General features: G+C 36.2%; 1 protein-coding gene and 1 non-coding gene across 7 annotated transcripts in view; both read left to right on the forward strand.

Moving 5' to 3' along the window:
- ACAP2 (ArfGAP with coiled-coil, ankyrin repeat and PH domains 2) overlaps window positions 1-21,428 on the forward strand; it is a 151,402-nt gene that overhangs the window by 93,607 nt on the left and 36,367 nt on the right. For all 6 annotated transcript variants that reach the window (XM_053903526.1, XM_019448777.2, XM_019448780.2 and 3 more), the window contains 4 exons: window positions 3,513-3,557; window positions 7,271-7,366; window positions 14,483-14,557; window positions 20,728-20,840. In XM_053903526.1, the coding sequence (XP_053759501.1) occupies window positions 3,513-3,557; window positions 7,271-7,366; window positions 14,483-14,557; window positions 20,728-20,840 (329 nt within the window). The remainder of the gene's footprint in view (window positions 1-3,512; window positions 3,558-7,270; window positions 7,367-14,482; window positions 14,558-20,727; window positions 20,841-21,428) is intronic.
- LOC128777536 (U1 spliceosomal RNA) lies at window positions 15,292-15,453 on the forward strand. The gene has a single exon (XR_008422780.1). It is a non-coding gene; the product is annotated as a U1 spliceosomal RNA (small nuclear RNA).

Below are 21,428 nucleotides of genomic sequence, written 5' to 3' on the forward strand. Positions count from 1 at the left end.
AATATGAGAAAAAATATGGTGTTTAAAATTTTTTTTTAATGGTTATTTATTTTTGAGAGAGACAGAGACAGAATGTGAGTGGGTTAGGGGCAGAGAGAGAGGGAGACAGAATCTGAAACAGGTTCCAGGCTCCGAGCTGTCAGCACAAAGCCCTATGTGGGGCTCGGACTCACGAGCTGTGAGATCATGACCCGAGCCGAAGTCAGATGCTCAACCGACTGAGCCACCCAGGCGCCCCAAAAATGTGGTGTTTTTTAAAACTAGAGATCAGTGTTTGGTAAGTTGCCTGGTGATCTTCTGGTCCTATGTATAATTGAAATCTATTTGGATTTGATAGGTCTCCAAAGGGATTCAAGAGATGTGAAAAGTGAAGGCACATATACATTGTTTCACATGTACTTGATATTTTCCTATGTATCATGAGTTGAAAGCTCTAAAGCTTAGGGGATTAGTTTGTCTAAATCTCCTTTTACAAAACAGCAATAGAGTCCTCAGAGATTGTTGACTTAATAGTGATCACAGGGCATTTCTTTAAAAAAAATACATAAGTAACCATATACAAATTAGTGCTTAAAAACTACTTAGATGGGGTGCCTAGGTGGCCCGGTCAGTTGAGTGTCCGACTTCAGCTCAGGTCATGATGTCTCCATTCGTGGCTTCAAGCCTTACATTCAGCTTTCTGATGTCAGCACGGAGCCCGCTTTAGATCATCTGTCCCTCTTTCTCTCTACCCCTCCTCTTCCCCCCCTTGCACTTACACTCTTTCAAAAATAAAACATTAAAAAAACCCTCCTTAGATAACTTTGCAAAACAGTAGAAAAAGACTAAGATTTTTAAAAATTTTCTATTCAGTAAGTGGGAAGTTACATTTTAAAAAATGAAGTGAATTCGTTTATTAATGAAAGTCTCTAGAATGGCATGGTCTGTAATTTCCTATTTCGCATTACCTACCTCACATTCACCCCACTTCTGCAGTAATACGAATACTGTCTTCGTATCCGATTCCACTGAAATGGCTTACGCTAAGGTCTTACTCATTAGATAGAATTTAATTTTTAACCAACTTGCCTCTCGCGTTTCACTGAAATGGTAGACCACACTCTTTCTTGAAATACACTTTTGTCTTAATTTATTTCAAATAACTTTAGGTCATCTTCCCAACTTCTGTTGCTTTTCAGTTTCCATGTTGAGCTTCTCTCCTTTGCCTACCTTTTCAACCTCTTTTTCAGGTTTACATCTTTGGTTCTGTTCTTTTCTGACCTTTTGATTTTCCTGATAATCTCATGCTCTTTGCTTGAATTACCACTAAGTACAGATGACAAAATTTATTTTTCTCCGACGCCCCTCTTTCTTTTTGTATTCACAACTGAAAACTGTCTTCTTCCAGATGGCGTCTTTTTGCCCTTACTTAACTTGAATGGCGACACCCTTTTGCTCAATCCTAGAAGTTCCTGTGGAGAGTTGTTACACCAGATATTCTCATTCTCAGCTGCTATACCTAACAGCCAAAACTGCCTTATAAAGTTCTGTGAATCTCTTAAGTCTGTTCTTTCTGACCCTTGCTGTAGCACTTTATTATTTCTTATCTAGACTATTAAGATGTTCTCATAAAACTGGTCTTGCTTGCATTGCTTTTACCTGCTCCATTACTAGTTTATTCTCTGTTCTGTGGTCAGTTACTCAAACCTCTCCAGGCAAAATGAATCATTCTTGCCTCTGCTTCCACTGTGCTGCCATAATATTGTCATGCACATTGCTGTTAGAGCACTTACTTGCATTTATTGTAATTATTTATTTCTGTGTCTTTTATTCCTAGGTTGTGTTCCTTCCCTCTAGTCCAGTGGTTGGAAAATAAATTTTCCATTTTCTGTGGTGTTCATCCAAATAGTTTGACATTAGGACCCCTGCTTCCTCTATAGCTATTGCATTATTTGATTTTTCTTATGAGAACTGTTGTGTCATTTCATTATATGGCCTAAGTGGCGATTTTAGGGCATAGTAAGTAATAAATATCCAAATTTATAAAGTTTGTCATGCTTTAGCTTCCTTAAATACGTGATTTTACTTTTTTTTCAAGTAAATGCTGTTTTTTGTTGCCAAACAGAAAAAAATACATAGAAGAGAGGCACTTTTGTTTGGTATTTTTCAAAGTTTGAATAATAGGTTATCTGCAGCCCCTGCTTTTATTTAGAGCATTTGAAAGTTAATATTTTAGTTCTCAAAACTGAATGGGCCTTGAAACACATACAAAGGAAATTAGTGGTTAGTTAAGTGTAGTTATTTGGATTTTTCTTGGTGTGGTTTTGTTTTGCGATCAGTGCTTTAAAATTATCTTGTAAGACAACAGGCAGAAGAACATATTAAAAAGGAAGATATTCTGTAAATCTTTTGACAATAATAGCAAAAAATGAATGATTCTTTTTTTGTATAAACATTTAATTTCATTAAGCTGATATGTAACAGATAAAAATAAAATACTTGTTAAGAATTTTCTAGAGTTGGGAGAGATACTACAAAGGTAACTTTCATAATTTACTGGTCTTTTAGTAAGTTTAGTCTACTTAAAATATTTAAGGTCCATTAATTTATTTAACAAATATTTATTGAGTCCTCACTACGTACTACTTGGGGAATGCAGCTGGGAGTAAGACATAGGTAAATAAGAAAATATAAGGTAGTTACGAATGCTGTGAAGAAAATAAATAGGTTGATATACTAGAGAGTATACCAACTCTAGTATATAGGGCCTACCTTGGACGTTTTTGAGGAGATAGTATTTAAGCTGGGGCCTGATTAGTAAGAGGTATCCTTGTGTCTGGGCAGAAGATCATGACATGAAGACAGAACAGCTAGTTTGAAGGTGTTGAGATGGAAGTAGTTTTGGATTGTAGTTGGAGCACAGAAAGGGGAAAGTAGTAGAAAGCTAGGTTAGAGAGGCAGTCATCACAAAGGGCCACTTAGGTGATAGAAGGAAGTTGGAAGGTTTTAAGTTGGACATAGCATAATCTTATTTGTATTTTGAAAAGATCACTCTGCTTGCTGTGTGGAGAATGGATTGTAAAGAGTCAAGTATAGAGAGACTAGTTCATAGGCCATTGCAACAGTCTAGAAAAGATAGGATGATGTTGGTAGTGGTGGTAAAAGTAGTGAGGATTTGTATTACAGATACACGTTGAAGGGTCGGGATGGACAGTTAGATGAGGAGGACGGGGAAAAGATGGAATTCTGAGCAATTCAAAGGTCTATCAAAGTGACAGTTTTATCATTACAGTATTTATGACTTAAGCATGACCAGTTTTTCTTTGAACTGCAATGGATGACAGTTTCATTGGTATGTTTGTCTTAACTGTTTTTGCAAAACGCAGGTCAAAGGGTAAAAACCTTGAACTTTGTTTTTATTTACTTTTCTGGAAAAGTATTAAACTTCAGAATAAGCAAATTTTACAATATTGCACTGTAGATTAGTTTTTAAAGTAAAAACTGGGTGATTAACCAACTGTATTTTCCCTCAGATTAATGTCCTTCAATCAAAACGAAGATCAGAAATCCTAAAATCAGTAAGATATTTATTGAAATGACATTTTAAATATTTTGGTATGATCTGAATGCACATATGTAAGCATTTAAGCAGCATCATATGTTTGTGTGTATATATATGTAAATGTATTTATTCCAGGTTCATAATTAATCTTTACAGATCTTTTTGTATTTCTCATGTGCCACTTAACCACTTTTTTGTCTCCTTCACGTTATAGTTATTTATGTGTATCTCCTCTATTAACACACTGCGAGCTCCTTAGTGTAGATGTTTAAATATTTCAGATTCAGGGCATGCATAAATAGTATCATTTAGAGAATTTTTCCTTAGGATTATTGATGATGTATCAGCCTTTTGGTTTGTTCTTTGGAGTGCAGTTGGAAAACAAATGGGATGAAATTTGAGAATAATTTTTTTTCCCTGAGCCACTATACCCATAGAGAAAGTGATTTTTTTTTTTTTATGTGACCATTTTTGGTCTTAAAGTTATCAAGGAAGTGGGCAGGGGGTGGTAGTGGTATGGCATTGAACTTTTTCATATTTCGAGAATCTTAGAAATAATTTTTCCTCTCTTTGTTCACTGAAGTGTTTTATTTTTCTTTTCCCCTGAAAGGGTATACTTAAATTGCTTTGATCCTTGTCCCCACCAAGCTTTTTCCTAAATTCTATATTTATGATAGTGCTTACAGGTAAGTACATTGTACTTGCTCTTTACTTCCACTTCCTTTTCCAGACTGAGAGTAAAGTATGTTAATTGTAGAAAATTGAAAACTGAAATGTATGAAGAAAAGAATTAAAATCCTTATAAATCTTACTACCAAGGGAGAACCACTGTTATTATCTTGGCATATCTATGTATCTTTTTTCCTCTCTTTCTGTGTGCATGTATGTATGTGAATGTGTATATGTGTATTCTAAAATGGCTTTTAATTAAAAAAAATTTTTTTTTAAACATTTACTTATTTTTTTAAAATTTTTTTTTAATGTTTATTTATTTTTGAGACAGAGAGAGACAGAGCATGAACGGGGGAGGGGCAGAGAGAGGGAGACACAGAATCCAAAACAGGCTCCAGGCTCTGAGCTGTCAGCACAGAGCCTGACGCAGGGCTCAAACTCACGGACCGTGAGATCATGACCTGAGCTGAAGTTGGCCGCTTAACCGACTGAGCCACCCAGGCACCCCAACATTTACTTATTTTTGAGAGACAGAGAGAGGCAGAGCATGAGCAGGGGAGTGGGAGAGAGAGAGATATACAGAATCTGAAGCAGATTCCAGGCTCTGAGCTGTTAACACAGAACCTGATGCGGGGCTTGAACTCACGAACTGTGAGACCATGACCTGAGCTGAAGTCGGATGCTCAACTGGCTGAGCCACCTAGGCGCCCCCAAAATGGCTTTTAATTTTTTTTAAACAAAATAAGAATCATTGCTACATATGTTTTGTAACTTTCTTTTCTCAATAGTAACACTAAAGTCATCAGGTGTCATTAAATATTTTTTATTTAACGATGACTTTTGTGGCGAAATAGAATTCTACCATGTGGATATATTAGGGGTAGGCAACCTTTTTTTGTGAAGGGCCAGGTAGTGACTATGTTAGGTCTTGTGGGCCATGTGGTCTGTGTTGTAATTACTTAACTGTATGCTGTAATGAGAAAGTAACCATAAGGGCGCCAGGGTGGCTCAGTCAGTTGAGTGTTTGACTCTTGATTTTGGCTCAGGTCATGATCCCAGGGTCTTGGGATCGAGCCCTCCATGCTGAGTGTGGAGTCTGCTTAAGATTCTCTCTCTCTCTCTCTCTCTCTCTCTCTCTCTCTCTCTCTCCCTCTCTCCCCCCCAAACCCTCTCCCCACCCCCCCCCAACCCTCTCCCCTGCGGTGTGCTCTCTGAAATAGAGAGAGAGAGAGAGAGAGAGAGAGAGAGAGAGAGAGACAAAGCAGCCATAGATAATATGTAAATGAATAGAATGGCTGTGTTTTAATAAAACATTTTTCTTATAGACATGGAAATTTGAATTTCATACAATTTTCGCCTGTAGTGAATTTCATGCCATCTTTTCATTTTCTTTCAACCATTAATAAATGTAAATACCACATTAGCTCATAGGCCATCCAAGAACATATGATGGGGCTGGATATAGTTTGCAGGTCATAGTTTGCTGATCTTGAATATGCCATAAATTAATTTTATCCATTAATGGATTTTAAAGTAATTTCCGTGTTTTTGACTTTAAAAATATTCTAGTGGTCATTCTGATAAACAATATGACTTATTATCATAATTTCCTTAGGATATATTATGACAAGAGATTTGGCTAAGAGTCAAAGGGTTTAAGCATTTATTAAAACTTTTAAAAAATAATGTTAAATTTTAAGACTTACACAACATTTCCACTAGTAGTGTGTGAAAGTGAACTATATTACTAACACTGGGTATTAGTTTCTTCCACTCTACCTATAATTTGGTAGATAGAAAATGTCATGTCATTGTTCAGTTTTGCATTTCTTTACTACAAATGAGTTTGTATTAAATGTGTATGAGTTTGAATTTTTTTCTGCATATTTTTTGGCCTCTTATGTTTTCTCTTTTGTTGTTGTTGTGGTTGTTGGAGTGTTCATCTTTTTCATACTGATTTGTAACATGTCTTATATTTTAAGACTATTTACCCTTTGCCATTGTATTTTTCTAGTTTTATCACTAACCTTTCAATAGGCTTATGTGTTTTGCTGTGTAGGCATGTTTTATGTAGTTGTAGCTATTAATCTTTCACCCTCTTTTTTATATAATTGTTTTTTATTATATTCATAAAGTTGCACAACTACTGTTACCTAATTCCAGAATAATCTTTTATTGAGCTTTGTCCTTTTGTGTTTGTTTTATTTAATTGACTTTTCTCTTAAAAAAAATTCTTTTGAAGCATTCTTGAATGTTAAAGACCTTATGACCTATTTTAGGTTTCAGAAAATTAAATAGATGCCTCATCTTGCTAACATAGAGGGATGCTTGAAGGATTCTTTCAGTATTGTGATTGAATTAAATTTCTTCCCATATAAAAACAATAAATAAAAATAAAGCCGATTTTTCTTTCACAAATAGGTAAAATATAGGAAAACCTGGAAAAAATCTTAACCCATTAGCATCATATTTGTATATTGGGAATGAATATTCAGAAACCTCCATATTGGCAAAGTCTGTTGACTCCTTTAAGTATCTTGAGAAAAAAATTAGCATTCCCTGCTTTGGGTTGTGCTTAGTGATCCTAGCAGGTTATAAAGTGTGATTGTTTTATTTTGAGAGCTTCATATTTCCCATTCTAATCTTTTAATGTTTTATTTGCAATTTAAAGTTTTCCAGTGAATTTGGTTGAAAGGCACATAGATATTTTATAATGCACCTGGGAAGATGGTGAAAGTATTGAATACTTGATTCTTTAAATTATTACTATATGAATCTTGATCGTCTGGATATAATCTAAACAACTAAAATTTGGGGCATTGTTAAATTTTTAAACCACTTGGAGATTTCTTTTAAATAAAATTTATTCTCACTTCACATATATTTCTGAAATACTCTTAAGAAAAATGACCCAATTTCAATTTTAAATAGGTTTGATATTTTGGGCTCTAAAGGAATAATTTTTAAACATTAGATAAGATCAAGATTTTTAAAAAAATTCAGAGTATTTATCTAAGAATTGATTTTAAGATGCTAATCTTTTTTTTCTTTTATTAGATGTTATCTTTTATGTATGCCCATTTGGCTTTCTTCCATCAAGGATATGATCTATTCAGTGAACTTGGGCCCTACATGAAGGATCTTGGTGCACAGGTAATATTGTACTGTATTGCTTGATTCTGTATTATACATTGATACTTGTATTTTTAAAAAATGTTTATTATTATTTTTTTTTTTTTTTAAATTTTTTTTTCAACGTTTTTTATTTATTTTGGGGACAGAGAGAGACAGAGCATGAACGGGGGAGGGGCAGAGAGAGAGGGAGACACAGAATCGGAAACAGGCTCCAGGCTCCGAGCCATCAGCCCAGAGCCTGACGCGGGGCTCGAACTCACAGACCGCGAGATCGTGACCTGGCTGAAGTCGGACGCTTAACCGACTGCGCCACCCAGGCGCCCCAAAAAATGTTTATTATTTTTGAGAGAGAGAGAGACAGCGCGTGTGTACACGAGAGTTGGGGAGGGGCAGAGAGAGGAAGACAGAGGATCCAAAGCAGGCTCTGCACTGACGGCAGCAAACCTGACCTGGGGCTCAAGCTCAGGAAGAATAAGATCATGATCTGTGCCGAAGTTGGACGCTCAACTGACTGAGCCACCCAGGCACCCCTGATATCTGTGTATTTTTTTTTTAATTGAGATATAATTGACATACAATATTGCATTAGTTTCAGCTATATAAAATAATTTGAGGTGTGTGTGTATGTGTGTGTGTGTGTGTGTGTGTGTGTGTGTGTGTGTGTATGTATACATATACATATAAATATAGGTCAAATGACCATCTCAAAAGTCAAATAACTCCAGTTAGTTACAATTTTTTTTTTCTTGTGATCAGAACTTTTAGATTACTCTTAAGCAACTTTCAACATACAATACAGTAGTGTTAACTATAGTCACCATGCTGTACATTACATTTCCAGGAGTACCTTTTGACCCCATTCACCCATTTTGTCTACTCGGCCCCCTCCCCAACCTCTGCCAGTCTGTTGTATCTTGTGAGTTTTTTTTTTTTTTTTTTTAAGATTCATATATAAGTAGGATCATATGGTATTTATCTTTTTCTGTTGACTTACTTCACTTAGCATAATGCCCTCAAGGTCCATCTGTGTTGTTGCAAATGGCAAAATTTCCTTTTTTTTAAAAAATGGCTGAATAGTATTCCCTTGTGTATATATATACACCACATTTCCCTTATTCTTCTATTGATGGACACTTAGGGGGTTTCCATGTCTTGGCTATTGTAAATAATGCTGTGGCGAACGTAGTGATGCAGATATTTTTTCAAATTAGTGTCTTTGTTTACTTTGGGTACATATCCAGAAGAGACATTGCTTCTTCTGCATATGGTAGTTCTGCTTTTAATTTTTTGAGGAACCTCCATACTGTTTTCCATAGTGACGGCACCAGTTTATATTCCCACCAGCAGTGCACTTTTCTCTTCATCCTTATCGACACTTTTTATTTCTTGTCTTTTTGATGACAGCCATTTTGACAGGCATGAGGTACTATCTTATTGTGGTTTTGATTGGCATTTTCGTGATGGTTAGTGATGTTGAGCACCCTTTCATATACCTTTTGGCCATCTGTATGCTCCTTTGGAGAAATGTCCCCTCAGATCCTCTGCCCATTTTTAAATCAGAGTGTTTGTCTTTTTGCTACTGCGTTGTATGGATTCTTTATATATCTTGGGCATTTATATCAGATATATGATTTGCAAATATATTTTGCCATTCAGTAGGTTGTCTTCTCATTTTGTTGATAGTTTCCTTTGCAGAAGTTTTTTGGTTTGATAAAGTCCCACTTTTGTTTTTCTTTTTTCTTTTCTTTTGATGCCTTTGCTCTGAGATCTGTACTTTTAAAGAAATTTAGCATTTTGGGAAATATTACATTTATTTAATAAAGAAGTTTGATGCTACAGATGATTTATGTGTGGGTTAAATGTGTATAACCAAAAATAAGATTAAAGTTAAAACTATGCTATTGGGGCACCTGGGTGGCTCAGGTGGTTAAGCATCTGACTCTTGATTTCGTCTCAGGTCATCTCATGGTTCGTGGGTTCGAACCCCACATTTGGCTCTGCACTGATAATGTGGAACCTGCTTGGGATTTTTCTCTCCCTCTCTCTCCCTCTGTCCCTCCCTTGCTCTCTCTCTCTCTTTCTCTCAAAAAAAAAGAAACATAAAAAAATCTTTAAAAAGTGTTACAGATAGTATATGAGGGTGTTGAAAAGAAAATTTAAAAACAAAGTGTTTCATAGTATATGTGGCTCAGTTTATTTTTCATATCTTACATTTGGATAATTAAAAAATCCTACTGATTTTTCATTTGAAGTTAGGGCTCCTTTTTTATTTTGCAAAAAATGTATATTTTGCTATTTTGAATAATACAATTTTTAGAATCTTAAGATTAAGGAACTCTTGGGAACTTTTTCATTTTATACATACACACGTGTGAATTGTATATATGTATAACAGTATTATAGAGAAATTTCATTGTATTCAAATTATTTTTGATAACTTAGCAGAACTTTATATTAATTTGTTCTGGGACATTCTTTTTTGCTGATTGGTGAGCTTTCTGGATTCATTAGTACCAATTTTTGGGTGATTCCCACCCCCCCCCCCCATAGGTTCGTATTACCTTTTGAGGACAGGGGGTTAAGGATGAAAAATAGAATTTAGGGAAATGAGGAAAAGGTAAGAGCATAACGAGAATTGCATTCATGGACCAAAAGTAAATACTCTGTGTGTGTGTGTGTGTGTGTGTGTGTGTGTGTGTGTGTGTGTTGGGATGGTATGCAGAGCATATGCCATGAGTTGCCATACTGTTCCCTAACTCTAAGTAGACTTACGTAGACTTAAGTAGAACTTAATCTATTGGAGGAAACCAACATGTCACCAGACTATTATTACTTTTTGTACTAAGTGCCCTGTCTGGGAATATACATTGAGACTAGGCTTGTTTGCATGTGTTAGAAGCCTGAAAATAATGGTAGCTTCAATAGCATGGAGTATTATTTCTCCTATGTCAAGTCAGAGTCCTGGTATGGTGGTCGCTTGATTTGCAGGGATGCAGGCTTATTATATTTTTTAATCCTATCTCATGGTTCAAAGTGGCTGATCAAGCTTTAGTCACCATACCTACATTCTAGCTAACGGGAAAGAGGAGAGGAGAAAGAAAGATGCATTCTCTCTTTTTCTGAATATCTCCTGGAAATTGTAGAGGTCACTTCTGTGTACATCCTAATGTCACACTAGCTGCAAGGAAAGATGGGGGATACAGATTTAATGCCAGATAATCATGTGACCTACTAGAATTTGGGGGTTGTATTAAGAAAGAAAGAGAGAATGGTTATTGGGAAACAGCTAGCTGTCTCTATACATAGCAGAGGATGAAAGAGTTATAGGAACATACAGATGGAACATGTAACCCAGACTTGGGAGAAAGGCAAGAGTTTCCTAGGCTAGGTACTTGCCACATTCTGTTAAATTTTATGTTGCACCCTCATCCTACATGAAATATAATTTATAAAAAAATTAAGTTGGATTGCAGTTGAATAGTTTAAATAATTATATATTTTAGACATTTATTAATTTCAGTTTTGCTGTTTCCCCCTCTCAGTTCTCACATGACTTTTCATGTAGCTTTGTTGTCTATATGGACTCTAGTGGAAAATATAGCCTGGTTGGAGGTGGCCAGTTAGGATTTTCTTTTTATAATTCAGTTATGAGATGACTGCATCTGGAACTAGGAACATGTAGTAATAGAAATAAATAGACTTGAGGGATATTTAAGATATAGCCAATTTGAAGGTAGAGGGACATGATGAGTTGAGGTTTAAATGTGTTGAATTTTGAGGATAGGACATCTAAGTGAATATATCTGGAGCTCATAAAAAAACAAAAAAACAAAACAAAACACCAAAACCTAGATTAAAGGAGTCAGTAGCATATAATTGCTAATTGTAACCACAATAGTGGGTGAATTGACCCAAGGAGAGTTAATAAGTATCTCAAAATCCTTTTTGTATTTCAAAAGATAGTTTTGAAAAATGTAAGTGCTAGAACAGTATGCTTAAAGATGTTATGGTCAAGGGCTGCTAGTATAGAGTGAAAAGAGAAACTGGCTTCAAACAGGGCCCTAAGAATGACATATTTATTTTATTTTATTTTTTATGTCTTAATTTATTTTTGAGAGAGATAAAGAGACAGAGTGCAAGCTGGGCAGGGGCAGAGAGAGAGGGAGACATAGAATCTGAAGTAGGCTCCAGGCTCCGAGCTGTCAGCACAGAGCCCGACATGAGGCTCGAACCCACGAACCATGAGATCATGACCTGAGCCAAAGTTGGATGCCTAATTGACTGAGCCACCCAGGTGCCCCAAGAATGGCATATTTTTAAGGGATAGTTAAGTATGAGAGCTCCATGAGAACATAGATGAGAGAGGAGGTGGGAACCCAGGAGACGGTGGTAGCACAGGCCAAGTAAAGAACATCTCTGAAAGGAGGGGGTGGTTGTAGGTACAAATATGGGAAAAAAGGTCCAGTAAACCTAGGGCTATTGCGTCTAGCAGCAAGAAGGTTATTTGTTACCTCTGTGAGAGTAGAGGGTCTGAGTGGCAGAGCTAAACTACAGTGGGTAGTAGTTATGAATATGAAATGGACAAGTGAAGAACAGGGAATATTTTTCCAGAAGTTGCGTTGTGAAGGAAAAGGAGGGAGAAGGTAGTAGCTAGAGGGGACTGTAAGTTGGAGGAAGGTTTTATTTTAAGGTAGTAGGATTTCCACCTATATACAAGCAGATGGAAATGGAAGAAGTTGAAAAGTAGAAAGAGAAGTGATGATATCTGATGTGGTAGGAGTAGAAGGGATTCCAGACACAGGATTGGGGGCACCTGGCTAGTAATAGGCACCTGTGAAACTTCTAATGCCCATCACTAATAGAAGCATGGGGCACACCCTGCTGTGCTCCAAACTCTCTCTTCCTGATACAGTCTGAGCACGTAGGAGACAGGACTGTCAGTCTTCACATCTCCTCAGCTCGTACTTCCTCCAACCCTCCACCATGTGAAAAGATTTTTTTTCCTTTATATTTCTCCTCCAACAGAGAGAGGTGAATTTTTCCCCTTTCTGCTGTAATAGCAGTGGGGTGGGTTGTAGCAGAGGCGTTTACTGCCAGTCCGACAGGCAGAAAACCATCACTTGCATTGCAGTACTATTGTGGAAGTTACACTCACACAAGTTTACAAGTATTAGTTGAATCTTAGGGTCTACTTTGTACCTCACTTCAGTCTGAGTGAATGAATAATATTATATGCCATCAATTAAAGTCTATAAAACCATGGTATAATGGTTATTTTATTCATTCAGTATAAGAAAATGTTGAGGGCATTTGACTAGTGCAACATGTACAAGCCTTACGCGTTGAATCAATGTTACATGTCACCAAGGCATGTATGCATTAGATCCTCAAGTGCAGTAGTATAGTTGCCATCTAAATCAAATATGTATAGTAGTGATAGTTCTGTTTCAGTGTGTTTTCTTTTGGTTTTGATTAATATTCAGTGATAATTAAGATTGTATGGGGGCGTCTGAGTGGCTCAGTCAGTCGAGTGTCCAACTCTTGATTTCGGCTCAAGTCATGACCCCACGGTTGTGGGATTGAGGCCCACATTGGGCTTTGTGCAGAGCATGGAGCCTGTTTAAGACCCGCTCTTTCTCTGGGCGCCTGGGTGGCTCAGTTGGTTAAGTGTCCGACTTCGGCTCAGGTCATGATCTCACGGTCCGTGAGTTCGAGCCCCGCTTCGGGCTCTGGGCTGATGGCTCAGAGCCTGGAGCCTGCTTCCGATTCCGTGTCTCCCTCTCTCTCTGCCCCTCCCCCATTCATGCTCTCTCTCTGTCTCAAAAATAAATAAAACGTTAAAAAAATTTTTTTTTAAAAAAGATTCTCTCTCTCTCCCTCCGCCTCTCTCCCCTGCTTGTGTGTGCTCTCCCTTTCTCAAATTAAAAAAAAAAAAAAGATTCTATGGCCAGTTGTACACCTGAAACTAGTATTCCACTATATGTTAACTGGGATTTAAAGAAAAACTTTAAAAAAGTATTTTTTTTTTAATTAAAAAAATTGTGTGGTCAGAATCATTCTCTGGCAGGAAAATAAAAATCATGTGTAATAGAGAGTGAATAAAGAATCAAGTAGTTTTTTTTTTTTTTTTACAAAGGCTTTTTTCAATTTTGTTTCTAAAGGATATCAATGAAAACATTTGGACATTTAATACTTTATCTTTCTCCTTATTCCTGTTGATATTTACAGTTTTATTTTTTCATTTACCCCACATGAATCAGTTAGAGGTATGGGGGTTCGAAGATGAAATGACATACATCACAGTCTAGGAGAGTAAACTCACATAATATTTTATGACCCAGTTGTTTGTTATTCCAGCAGAGTAGTTCAAGAAGCCAGGGCATTTGTCATGATACTGGAAAATCATCTTTTCTGCTGGAGAGGAACAAGAAGGAAATGAGATTTTATGATTTCATAAGTTTTTTGGGCTTTTAAAAAAGAATGTTAAACAGTGGTGATTTTATGCCCTGACCATATGAGTGATTACTATTTTATTATTATTACTATTTTAAAAAATTATTATTTAGCTTTCTCTTTTATCTGGTGAGATTTTTGTGTGTTTGTTTTTTAAGCCTTTTAGATTTGATCATAACATTAAGAAGCCAACTTGAAAACATGAAGCGTTTTGAGTGATTGGAAGTATGTGTTCTGCTGAACTTGTGAGAGTTGGCCCACCCTAGCTTAGCTGCTACTCTTTGCTGTTTGGGGAAAACAAATCACCACTGCGTCTTCTTTCTTTCTTTGATTCTGACTACTGGAATTGCTGAGTGGGTCTGCAGGCAACTTCAGCTAGAGTACTCTTCCTTATTCTGGGAGTTCATGTTATCCCTGTTGTGCCCTCGACAAGGCCGCCTGTCACGTTTGCTTAGCACCACAACTGTTCTTAGAAATATTTTTCCTGGAGGAGTTATAGACCTTCTCAAAAAGGATTTGATACCAGAAAAGAAAGAAGTTCCATTTTAAAGTTGCAGCCAAAATGCTTTTTTAAAGAAATTTAAATGGACTGACTTAGAGTACGTTTTTGAAAAATGATCATACCTTTTTTTTTTTTTAATTTTTAAGTCTCTATAATTTTCTCTCTTTCCCTCTTTATAGTTGGATCGACTGGTTGTAGATGCAGCAAAGGAGAAAAGAGAGATGGAGCAAAAACATTCCACCATTCAACAAAAGGTACTTGGAGAGAAAAGTTCAAGGAGAGGAATTCCCATTTTGTACAACTGTTCAGTTATTGGTTTCAGCAAGATACTGTCATGTTGCAACAAATCTTATGAGTTGCTGTAGTAATTAAATTGGGTAAATTCCTCATTTTTGGTGAAAAGTAAAAAGTTTTTAGATGGTCAGGCATGTATTTTATTATTCTTTTAAAATATTTGGAAGCTGTGCTCTTGAACCAGTTTGCAAAAACATCAATCTCTTAGGACCTTAACTAAAAAATGGCCCTTAGAATTTAAACTGATATTTACAATTTCAGTTAGGATATCACCATTCCCTGTAAAGCCTGTGAGTGAGAATGAGTGGGGTGGGGGATGGGGGGAGTTGGGGGTGGGGTGGGGATGGAGAACATCTTTTATCAACATGTATGTTTGGTATTGTAGACTTTACAGCTGTAGTTAATCTAAGGCAGCACTTGCCCTCCCTCAGGTGATATTGGAATTTCACATGCATTTCTTGTTAATATGCCTAAGCTTAGCTAAATTAATACTTGAAAAACATGTTTTTAAAAATGAAAATTTAAATATGACACATTTTTATTTTTGTGTGTGGAGAACTTTGGATACAACTAACTTGGAACTCAATAATTTTATCTTATATAGTCAGCGATATTTTTGTGTGGTAATCTGAAAATAAAAGGAGAGAATTGGAGGTTGAATCTAATAATACAAGTATATGACAAGATGCCTTCTGTACTTACCTGGCAGGGGAGATATCATGATCACAAAGGTGGTTTTTCTAGGGCAAGGCTTTTCCATTTACTCCAGATGTGCTGACCCTTGCTATTTCCCCTAATGTGGGAAACTCTACTGTATAATTTGTGGTGAGGGGCACTGTGTTTGTACGTTCCCCTAAAAAAATATGCCTTCTAGCATTGCTTTAAGAAATCTGTTCCCATGATATTGAGTCAAATCAACTTTTGTTATGGTTTCTTTAAAATTTAAAATACCAGTGAACTAGATTTGACATAAAAGATGTCAGTGGAAAAAAATTAAAGTGATGTCAGTAATACAAGTAAGGAACATATTTTGGTGATGGGTTATTAATATTCATTCAAAGAGAAACATTATTTATTAAGGGAAAGATTTTCTACCAAACCATGTTTAACTTAGTTCCTTCCAGTTATACTCAGGTAAGGCTAACTCTGTGTTTTGTTTAAAGTTAGACTCACTTTGGGTTGGGTAACTTGTTTTAATGGTATTACCATGGAAAGATTATTAAAAATTGGAACCAGTTGTGTCTAATTAAAATGAGAGGTCATGATACTTGTAGAAACTTGTGACTATTTGGTTAAACTGAATTATTTAATGAATATTACATATCTTTTAATATCTCTCCCTGTGCACATAGCTCAGTGATGTACAAAAGCAATAGATTATTTAATCTAAGATTAATTTGCTTGATTTCAAATAATAGTCAATTGCTGCTTTACTTTGAAGAAAGTAATGCTATTTTTGCTTTTTTCTGCCCTTAAATGCTGACACAAGGCTGCATTACAGGTAAAAAAAGAAAAAAAAGGGAAAAAGATTCAGTCACCTAAAAATTAAGGGAAAAGTGTATCTAATGTAGCTATTTAGATTTTTCAAGAATTGAAATTGATCAATTAAAGAAACAATGATTCTATGCACATTCATGTACATGCCTTTTGGTTATCTGTACATATTCCTGATGGATTTATACCTAGGAGTAGAACTGCTGGTTCAGAGTGTATATATATGTTCAGCATTGGTAGATAATGCTAAATGCAGGCAGCACTGTGTGAGAGTTCTCAGGGCTCCTTGCCACCCCATGGTATTGTGAGAGTTAATTTTTGCTAATTTTGGTGGGTAGATACTGACATCTCATTATGGTTTTAATTTATGCTTTAGTCATTAATGAGCTCAGGCACCTTCCCCTGTGTCTGTTGGTGTATATCTCCTGTATAACCTAAGTGTTTATAGATTTGCCTTTTATGTTTAGACCTTAAATCCATCTGTAATTGGCTGTTTACGTGTGGTGTGAGTAGAGATCCAGTTTCCTTGTATTCACAATCTGATAGCTAGATAATCGAGAATCAGTTATTAAAAATTTTGTTCTTTTCCTATTACTCTGTTATATCCTCTGTTTTACATTATGTTTGCATACATGTGAGTTCTATTTTGAGCTCTTAATTCTTTTCATTGGCCTTTTTGTCTTAATTGTGGCAATACTATGCTGCCTTTAAATATTGTAGCTTAATGGTATATCTTCATATCTGACAAAGCAAACCTCCTATCTTCTCTGTTTCAAAAGTGAATTGCCTAAATTTTGCATTCTTTTACAAATTTCAAGAGCAGACTTTCAGTTTGCTTAACAGTAGCTTTGGAGATTTTGATCGATTGCATTGGGTCTATGAATCAATATGGGGGAGAATTGCTATCTTTATTTTACAGTGTCTTCTAATCTCTGAGCTTGAAATATTAAAAGTGAAGTTTTCTTTAATGTCCTTCATAAAGTTTGATATTTTCTTGTACATCTTTTGTCAAATTTATTCCTAGATACTTATATGGCATATGTTATTGTAAATGCTATCTTTTAAAAATTTCTTTTCTGTTTACTTTTGTTACATACTAGAATAAAATTGACTTTTCTGTATTGATTTTGAAACCAGTTATCTTGTTAAGCTCTCTTTAAATGCTAATTTATCTCTGGATTCTGTTTGATGTTCTGTGTACAGAGTCATCTGCAAATAATGGTAGTTTCTTCCTTTCCGATTCTTTTTATTACCTTGTGGCTAGGACTTCTTAAAAAATTTTTTTTTAACATTTATTTATTTTTGAGACAGAGAGAGACAGAGCATGAACAGGGGAGGGGCAGAGAGAGAGAAGGAGACACAGAATCTGAAACAGGCTCCAGGCTCTGAGCGGTCAGCCCAGAGCCCGACGCGGGGCTCGAACTGACGGACCGTGAGATCATGACCTGAGCCGAAGTCGGACGCTTAACCGACCGAGCCACCCAGGCGCCCCTAGGACTTCTAACATAATCTTAAATTGAAGTGATAATGGTCTTTCTTGCTTGCAATTTCAAAAGCAAAAGCTTCAGTTAGATTCCCTTTATGGCCAATCTTGGTGTTGCCTTCTCTTCCCCACACCAAAGCTTCAAGTTTTGATGAAGCAAATGCCCTTAAGGTGAAATCTGGCTTCTTTGGTCTGCTTACCTCTTCGGCTTCCAATTTTCACTTAATCTTTTGCTTTTGAGTATTCCTTTCTATTTCGACAGTTCATCAATATATTTAAATTATAGTATATAATTTATACAGTGTTTTAGTTGCTTCATTATAAAATTATGATCTGTCACATTTTAACACTATACAATATTAATTAATAGTAATTAAATTGAAGACTTACCTCAAGAAATATAGTTGAAAATTAGGAAAATACTTATAATGCTCTATATATCAAGGAGGTCATATTTTAATGTTTTAAGTAGCATCGAGGTTATTAAAAAACTGCCAGCATTACAAATGAAACCTTTAGAATGTTGCCAAACTCAGTTGTATCTATTGCTGACATCATGCTTGTCTAATTAAATTATAGCCTCAAATATTATTTATTTATAATTTTTAAAAATGTTTATTTACTTTGAGAGAGAGTGAGTGAGTGAGCAAGGGTCGTGCAGAGAGAAGGAGAAAGAGAATCCTAAGCAGGCTCTGCACCGACAGCGCAGAGCCCCATGTGTGGCTTAACCCATTAACTGTGAGATCGTGACCTGAGCCGAAACCGAGTTGGATGCTTAACTGACTGAGCTACCCAGGCACTCCCACCTCAAATAAATTTTAAATGAGGGCATTAAAGTTTTCCTAATTTTTTTTTCAGAGACAATGTAGGAGAAAGTGTAGCAATTCACTTACAGATTCTGTTTCAATTTTTTTAAGTTTATTTATTTTAGAGACAAAGATTGCATGTGGGAGGGGAGGGCAGAGAGAGAGAGAGAGAGAGAGAGAGAGAGAGAGAGAGAATCCCAAGCAGGCTCAGCTCTGTTAGCCCAGAGCCCAACACAGAGCTCAGTCCCACAAACCATGAGATCATGACCTGAGCTGAAATCCAGAGTTGGACACTTAACCTACTGAGCCACCCAGGTGCTCCCAGATTCTGTTTCATTTGATTATTTTGGATTATCATGTCTTTTTAATTTCTTTCTTCCTTCCTTCCCTCCTTCCCTCTTTCCTTCCTTTCCTCCTTCCCTCCTTCCTTCCTTCCCTCCCTCTTTCTTTCCTTCCTTCCTTCTTCCCCTCCTTCCTTCCTTCCTTCCATGCCCACTGTGGGGCTTGAACTCACAACCTTGAGATGAAGAGCTGCTTGCTCTACCAACTGAGCCAGCCAGGCACCCGAGATTATCATGTCTTTTTATGGTTAAATTTTGAAAGACGTCAGCAGAGTTTTTGTTTTTAATGAATTTTGTTTTCCTGAATTTAGTCTATTTCCATTTTGTATCTTTGGAGACTCTTAAATTTGGAAGGCCCCTGGGTAATTCTCCCTCTGCCTCCCCTCCAGTGGAGGACCCTCACATCCCAGCATTTTTGGCAGGTGGTCATCTAGCTTCTGCCAGAATCTTTTTCAAGACAGAAAGTTTACTATTCCCTAAAAGGATAGCACTCTAACTTTGATTATTGGTCCAGCTGTAATTTTGAAAGTTCTGAGACTGATTTTTTAAAGTTTTAAAACGGGATAACAGCAGTCTTGCAGTTTTATACAAATGACTTTGTAAGTTCATCAGGAAATATTTTAAATATAACGCTTCTGATTTCAAAACTTCATGAATCCTTAGAGGAAAATTGTAAGTTTGAATTGCATTCAAGTGAAGAGAAGAATGACAGAAGATTATGAGGGATTCCATAATCCTCATGAAAAAGTGAGCTCAGCACTTCAAACTTAAACTGTACTGTACAGTACTTCAAACTGTAGGTCTTCTTTACAAAACAAAATTTTATTTTAGGGAAAAAAGCCTTTATTCTACTTCTGAACTCCCTAATAGTGGAGTTATTACTACTATCAGATTAAAAAATACCGTAATAGTAATATACTTAGAGAATAGAGATAGATTTGAGTGTCCCAATTTAAAATTTTTTTTTTTTAACGTTTATTTATTTTTGAGACAGAGAGAGACAGAGTATGAACAGGGGAGGGGCAGAGAGAGAGGGAGACACAGAATCTGAAATGGGCTCCAGGCTCTGAGCTGTCAGCACAGAGCCCGACGTGGGGCTCGAACTCACGGACCGTGAGATCATGACCTGAGCCGAAGTCGGACGCTTAACCGAGCAAGCCACCCGGGCGCCCCTGAGTGTCCCAATTTAAATATATCTATATTACTTTTTAATTTTTATCATTTATTTATTTATTTATTCATTCATTCTATTTATTTGTTTCTGAGAGAGGGAGAGCGCATGAGTGGGGAAGGGACAGAGAGAGAGAGGGAGACACAGAATCTGAAGCAGGCTCCAGGCTGTCAGCACAGAGCCTAATGTGGGGCTCAAACTCACAAAGTGTGAGATCATGACCTAAGCAGAAGTTGGATGCCCATCTGACTGAGCCACCCAGGAGCCCTTATATTAATTAAAAAAAAAAAATTGTTACACACATCACAATACAATAAAATGAAACCATTTTATTGTTTCTTATTTTTTTTTTATTTTTGAGAGAGAGAGAGCACAAACAGGGGACAGGCACAGGGAGAGGGAGACAGGAATCTGAAGTAAGTTCCAGGCTCCGAGCTATCAGCACAGAGCTCAACGCGGGGCTTGAACCCATGAAATATGAGATTGTGACCTGAGCCAAAGTTGGATGCTCAACTGACTGAGCCACCCATGCACCTCTAAAATGAAAACATTTTAAACAAGACATCACATATAGTATTTAGTTGTCCCTTTTGTCTATTTATATGCATATTATTTTGTGCCTTTAATCAGTGTATAAATCAAGTTCTATTGTTTTCTCTTTCAGAGTGTATTTTATATAATCATCTGTGTTTTTACATTGTCATTATAATAATTAAGTCTCCTCTTTTGTTATGAATACTGTTAATATACTATCTTAATACAAAACTTTTCTATGATTTGTGCTGTTTCTCTATGATAAATTTGGTAATCGTATGAACTTTTTTATTTTGTTTAGGATTTCTCCAGTGATGATTCTAAGTTAGAATATAATGTAGATGCTGCAAATGGCATTGTTATGGAAGGATATCTGTTCAAACGAGCCAGCAATGCCTTCAAAACTTGGAACAGGTAATATATTTCAAAAACTAGTCTTGATTTCCATAGTCTCAGTTTTCTGACCTTCCCTGTGATTTGGCCAACTCTTTCTTTCCTAATTCTTTAAATTCACAGTCTACAATAGCATTCTTGAACCCAGTCCATTGAAGATAAGTCCCCCTTCTAAGAAAGGGGACCCTAAGAAGCAAGTGAAAAATGATAGCACTAATTCTAAAATCTAAAATTTAAGCAAAGTTTAAACCGGGAAGCACGAATTGTTTTCTCCTTTGGGTTCCTCTCTGTAAGATGTTTATATACATTTTAATTTAGTGTTTGCTTATGAATTTTTAACCCAGATGATCCTGAGTTTTTGATCTTTGCAATAACTTTAACCAGGACTTTTAAGAAATGGGCTTGTTTTTAAATGTGAAGTGTGGTGCTCGCTTTGGCAGCACATATACTTGGTATGGTGTGTGTGGCAGTCAGGGCTCCTGTATTCTAAACTTGACAATGACCAAAAACTTGGCTTTCTTTTTCTTTTTCTGCTAAACTGATTTTTAAAAGATATTAATCCAGCAAATATCTGTTAAATATATATATATTAAATATTTAATTATATTT

Source organism: Panthera pardus, unplaced genomic scaffold, assembly GCF_024362965.1.
Source record: "Panthera pardus isolate Hobbes unplaced genomic scaffold, ASM2436296v1 HiC_scaffold_16, whole genome shotgun sequence".
In the NCBI taxonomy this organism is placed as follows: Eukaryota; Metazoa; Chordata; class Mammalia; order Carnivora; family Felidae; genus Panthera; species Panthera pardus.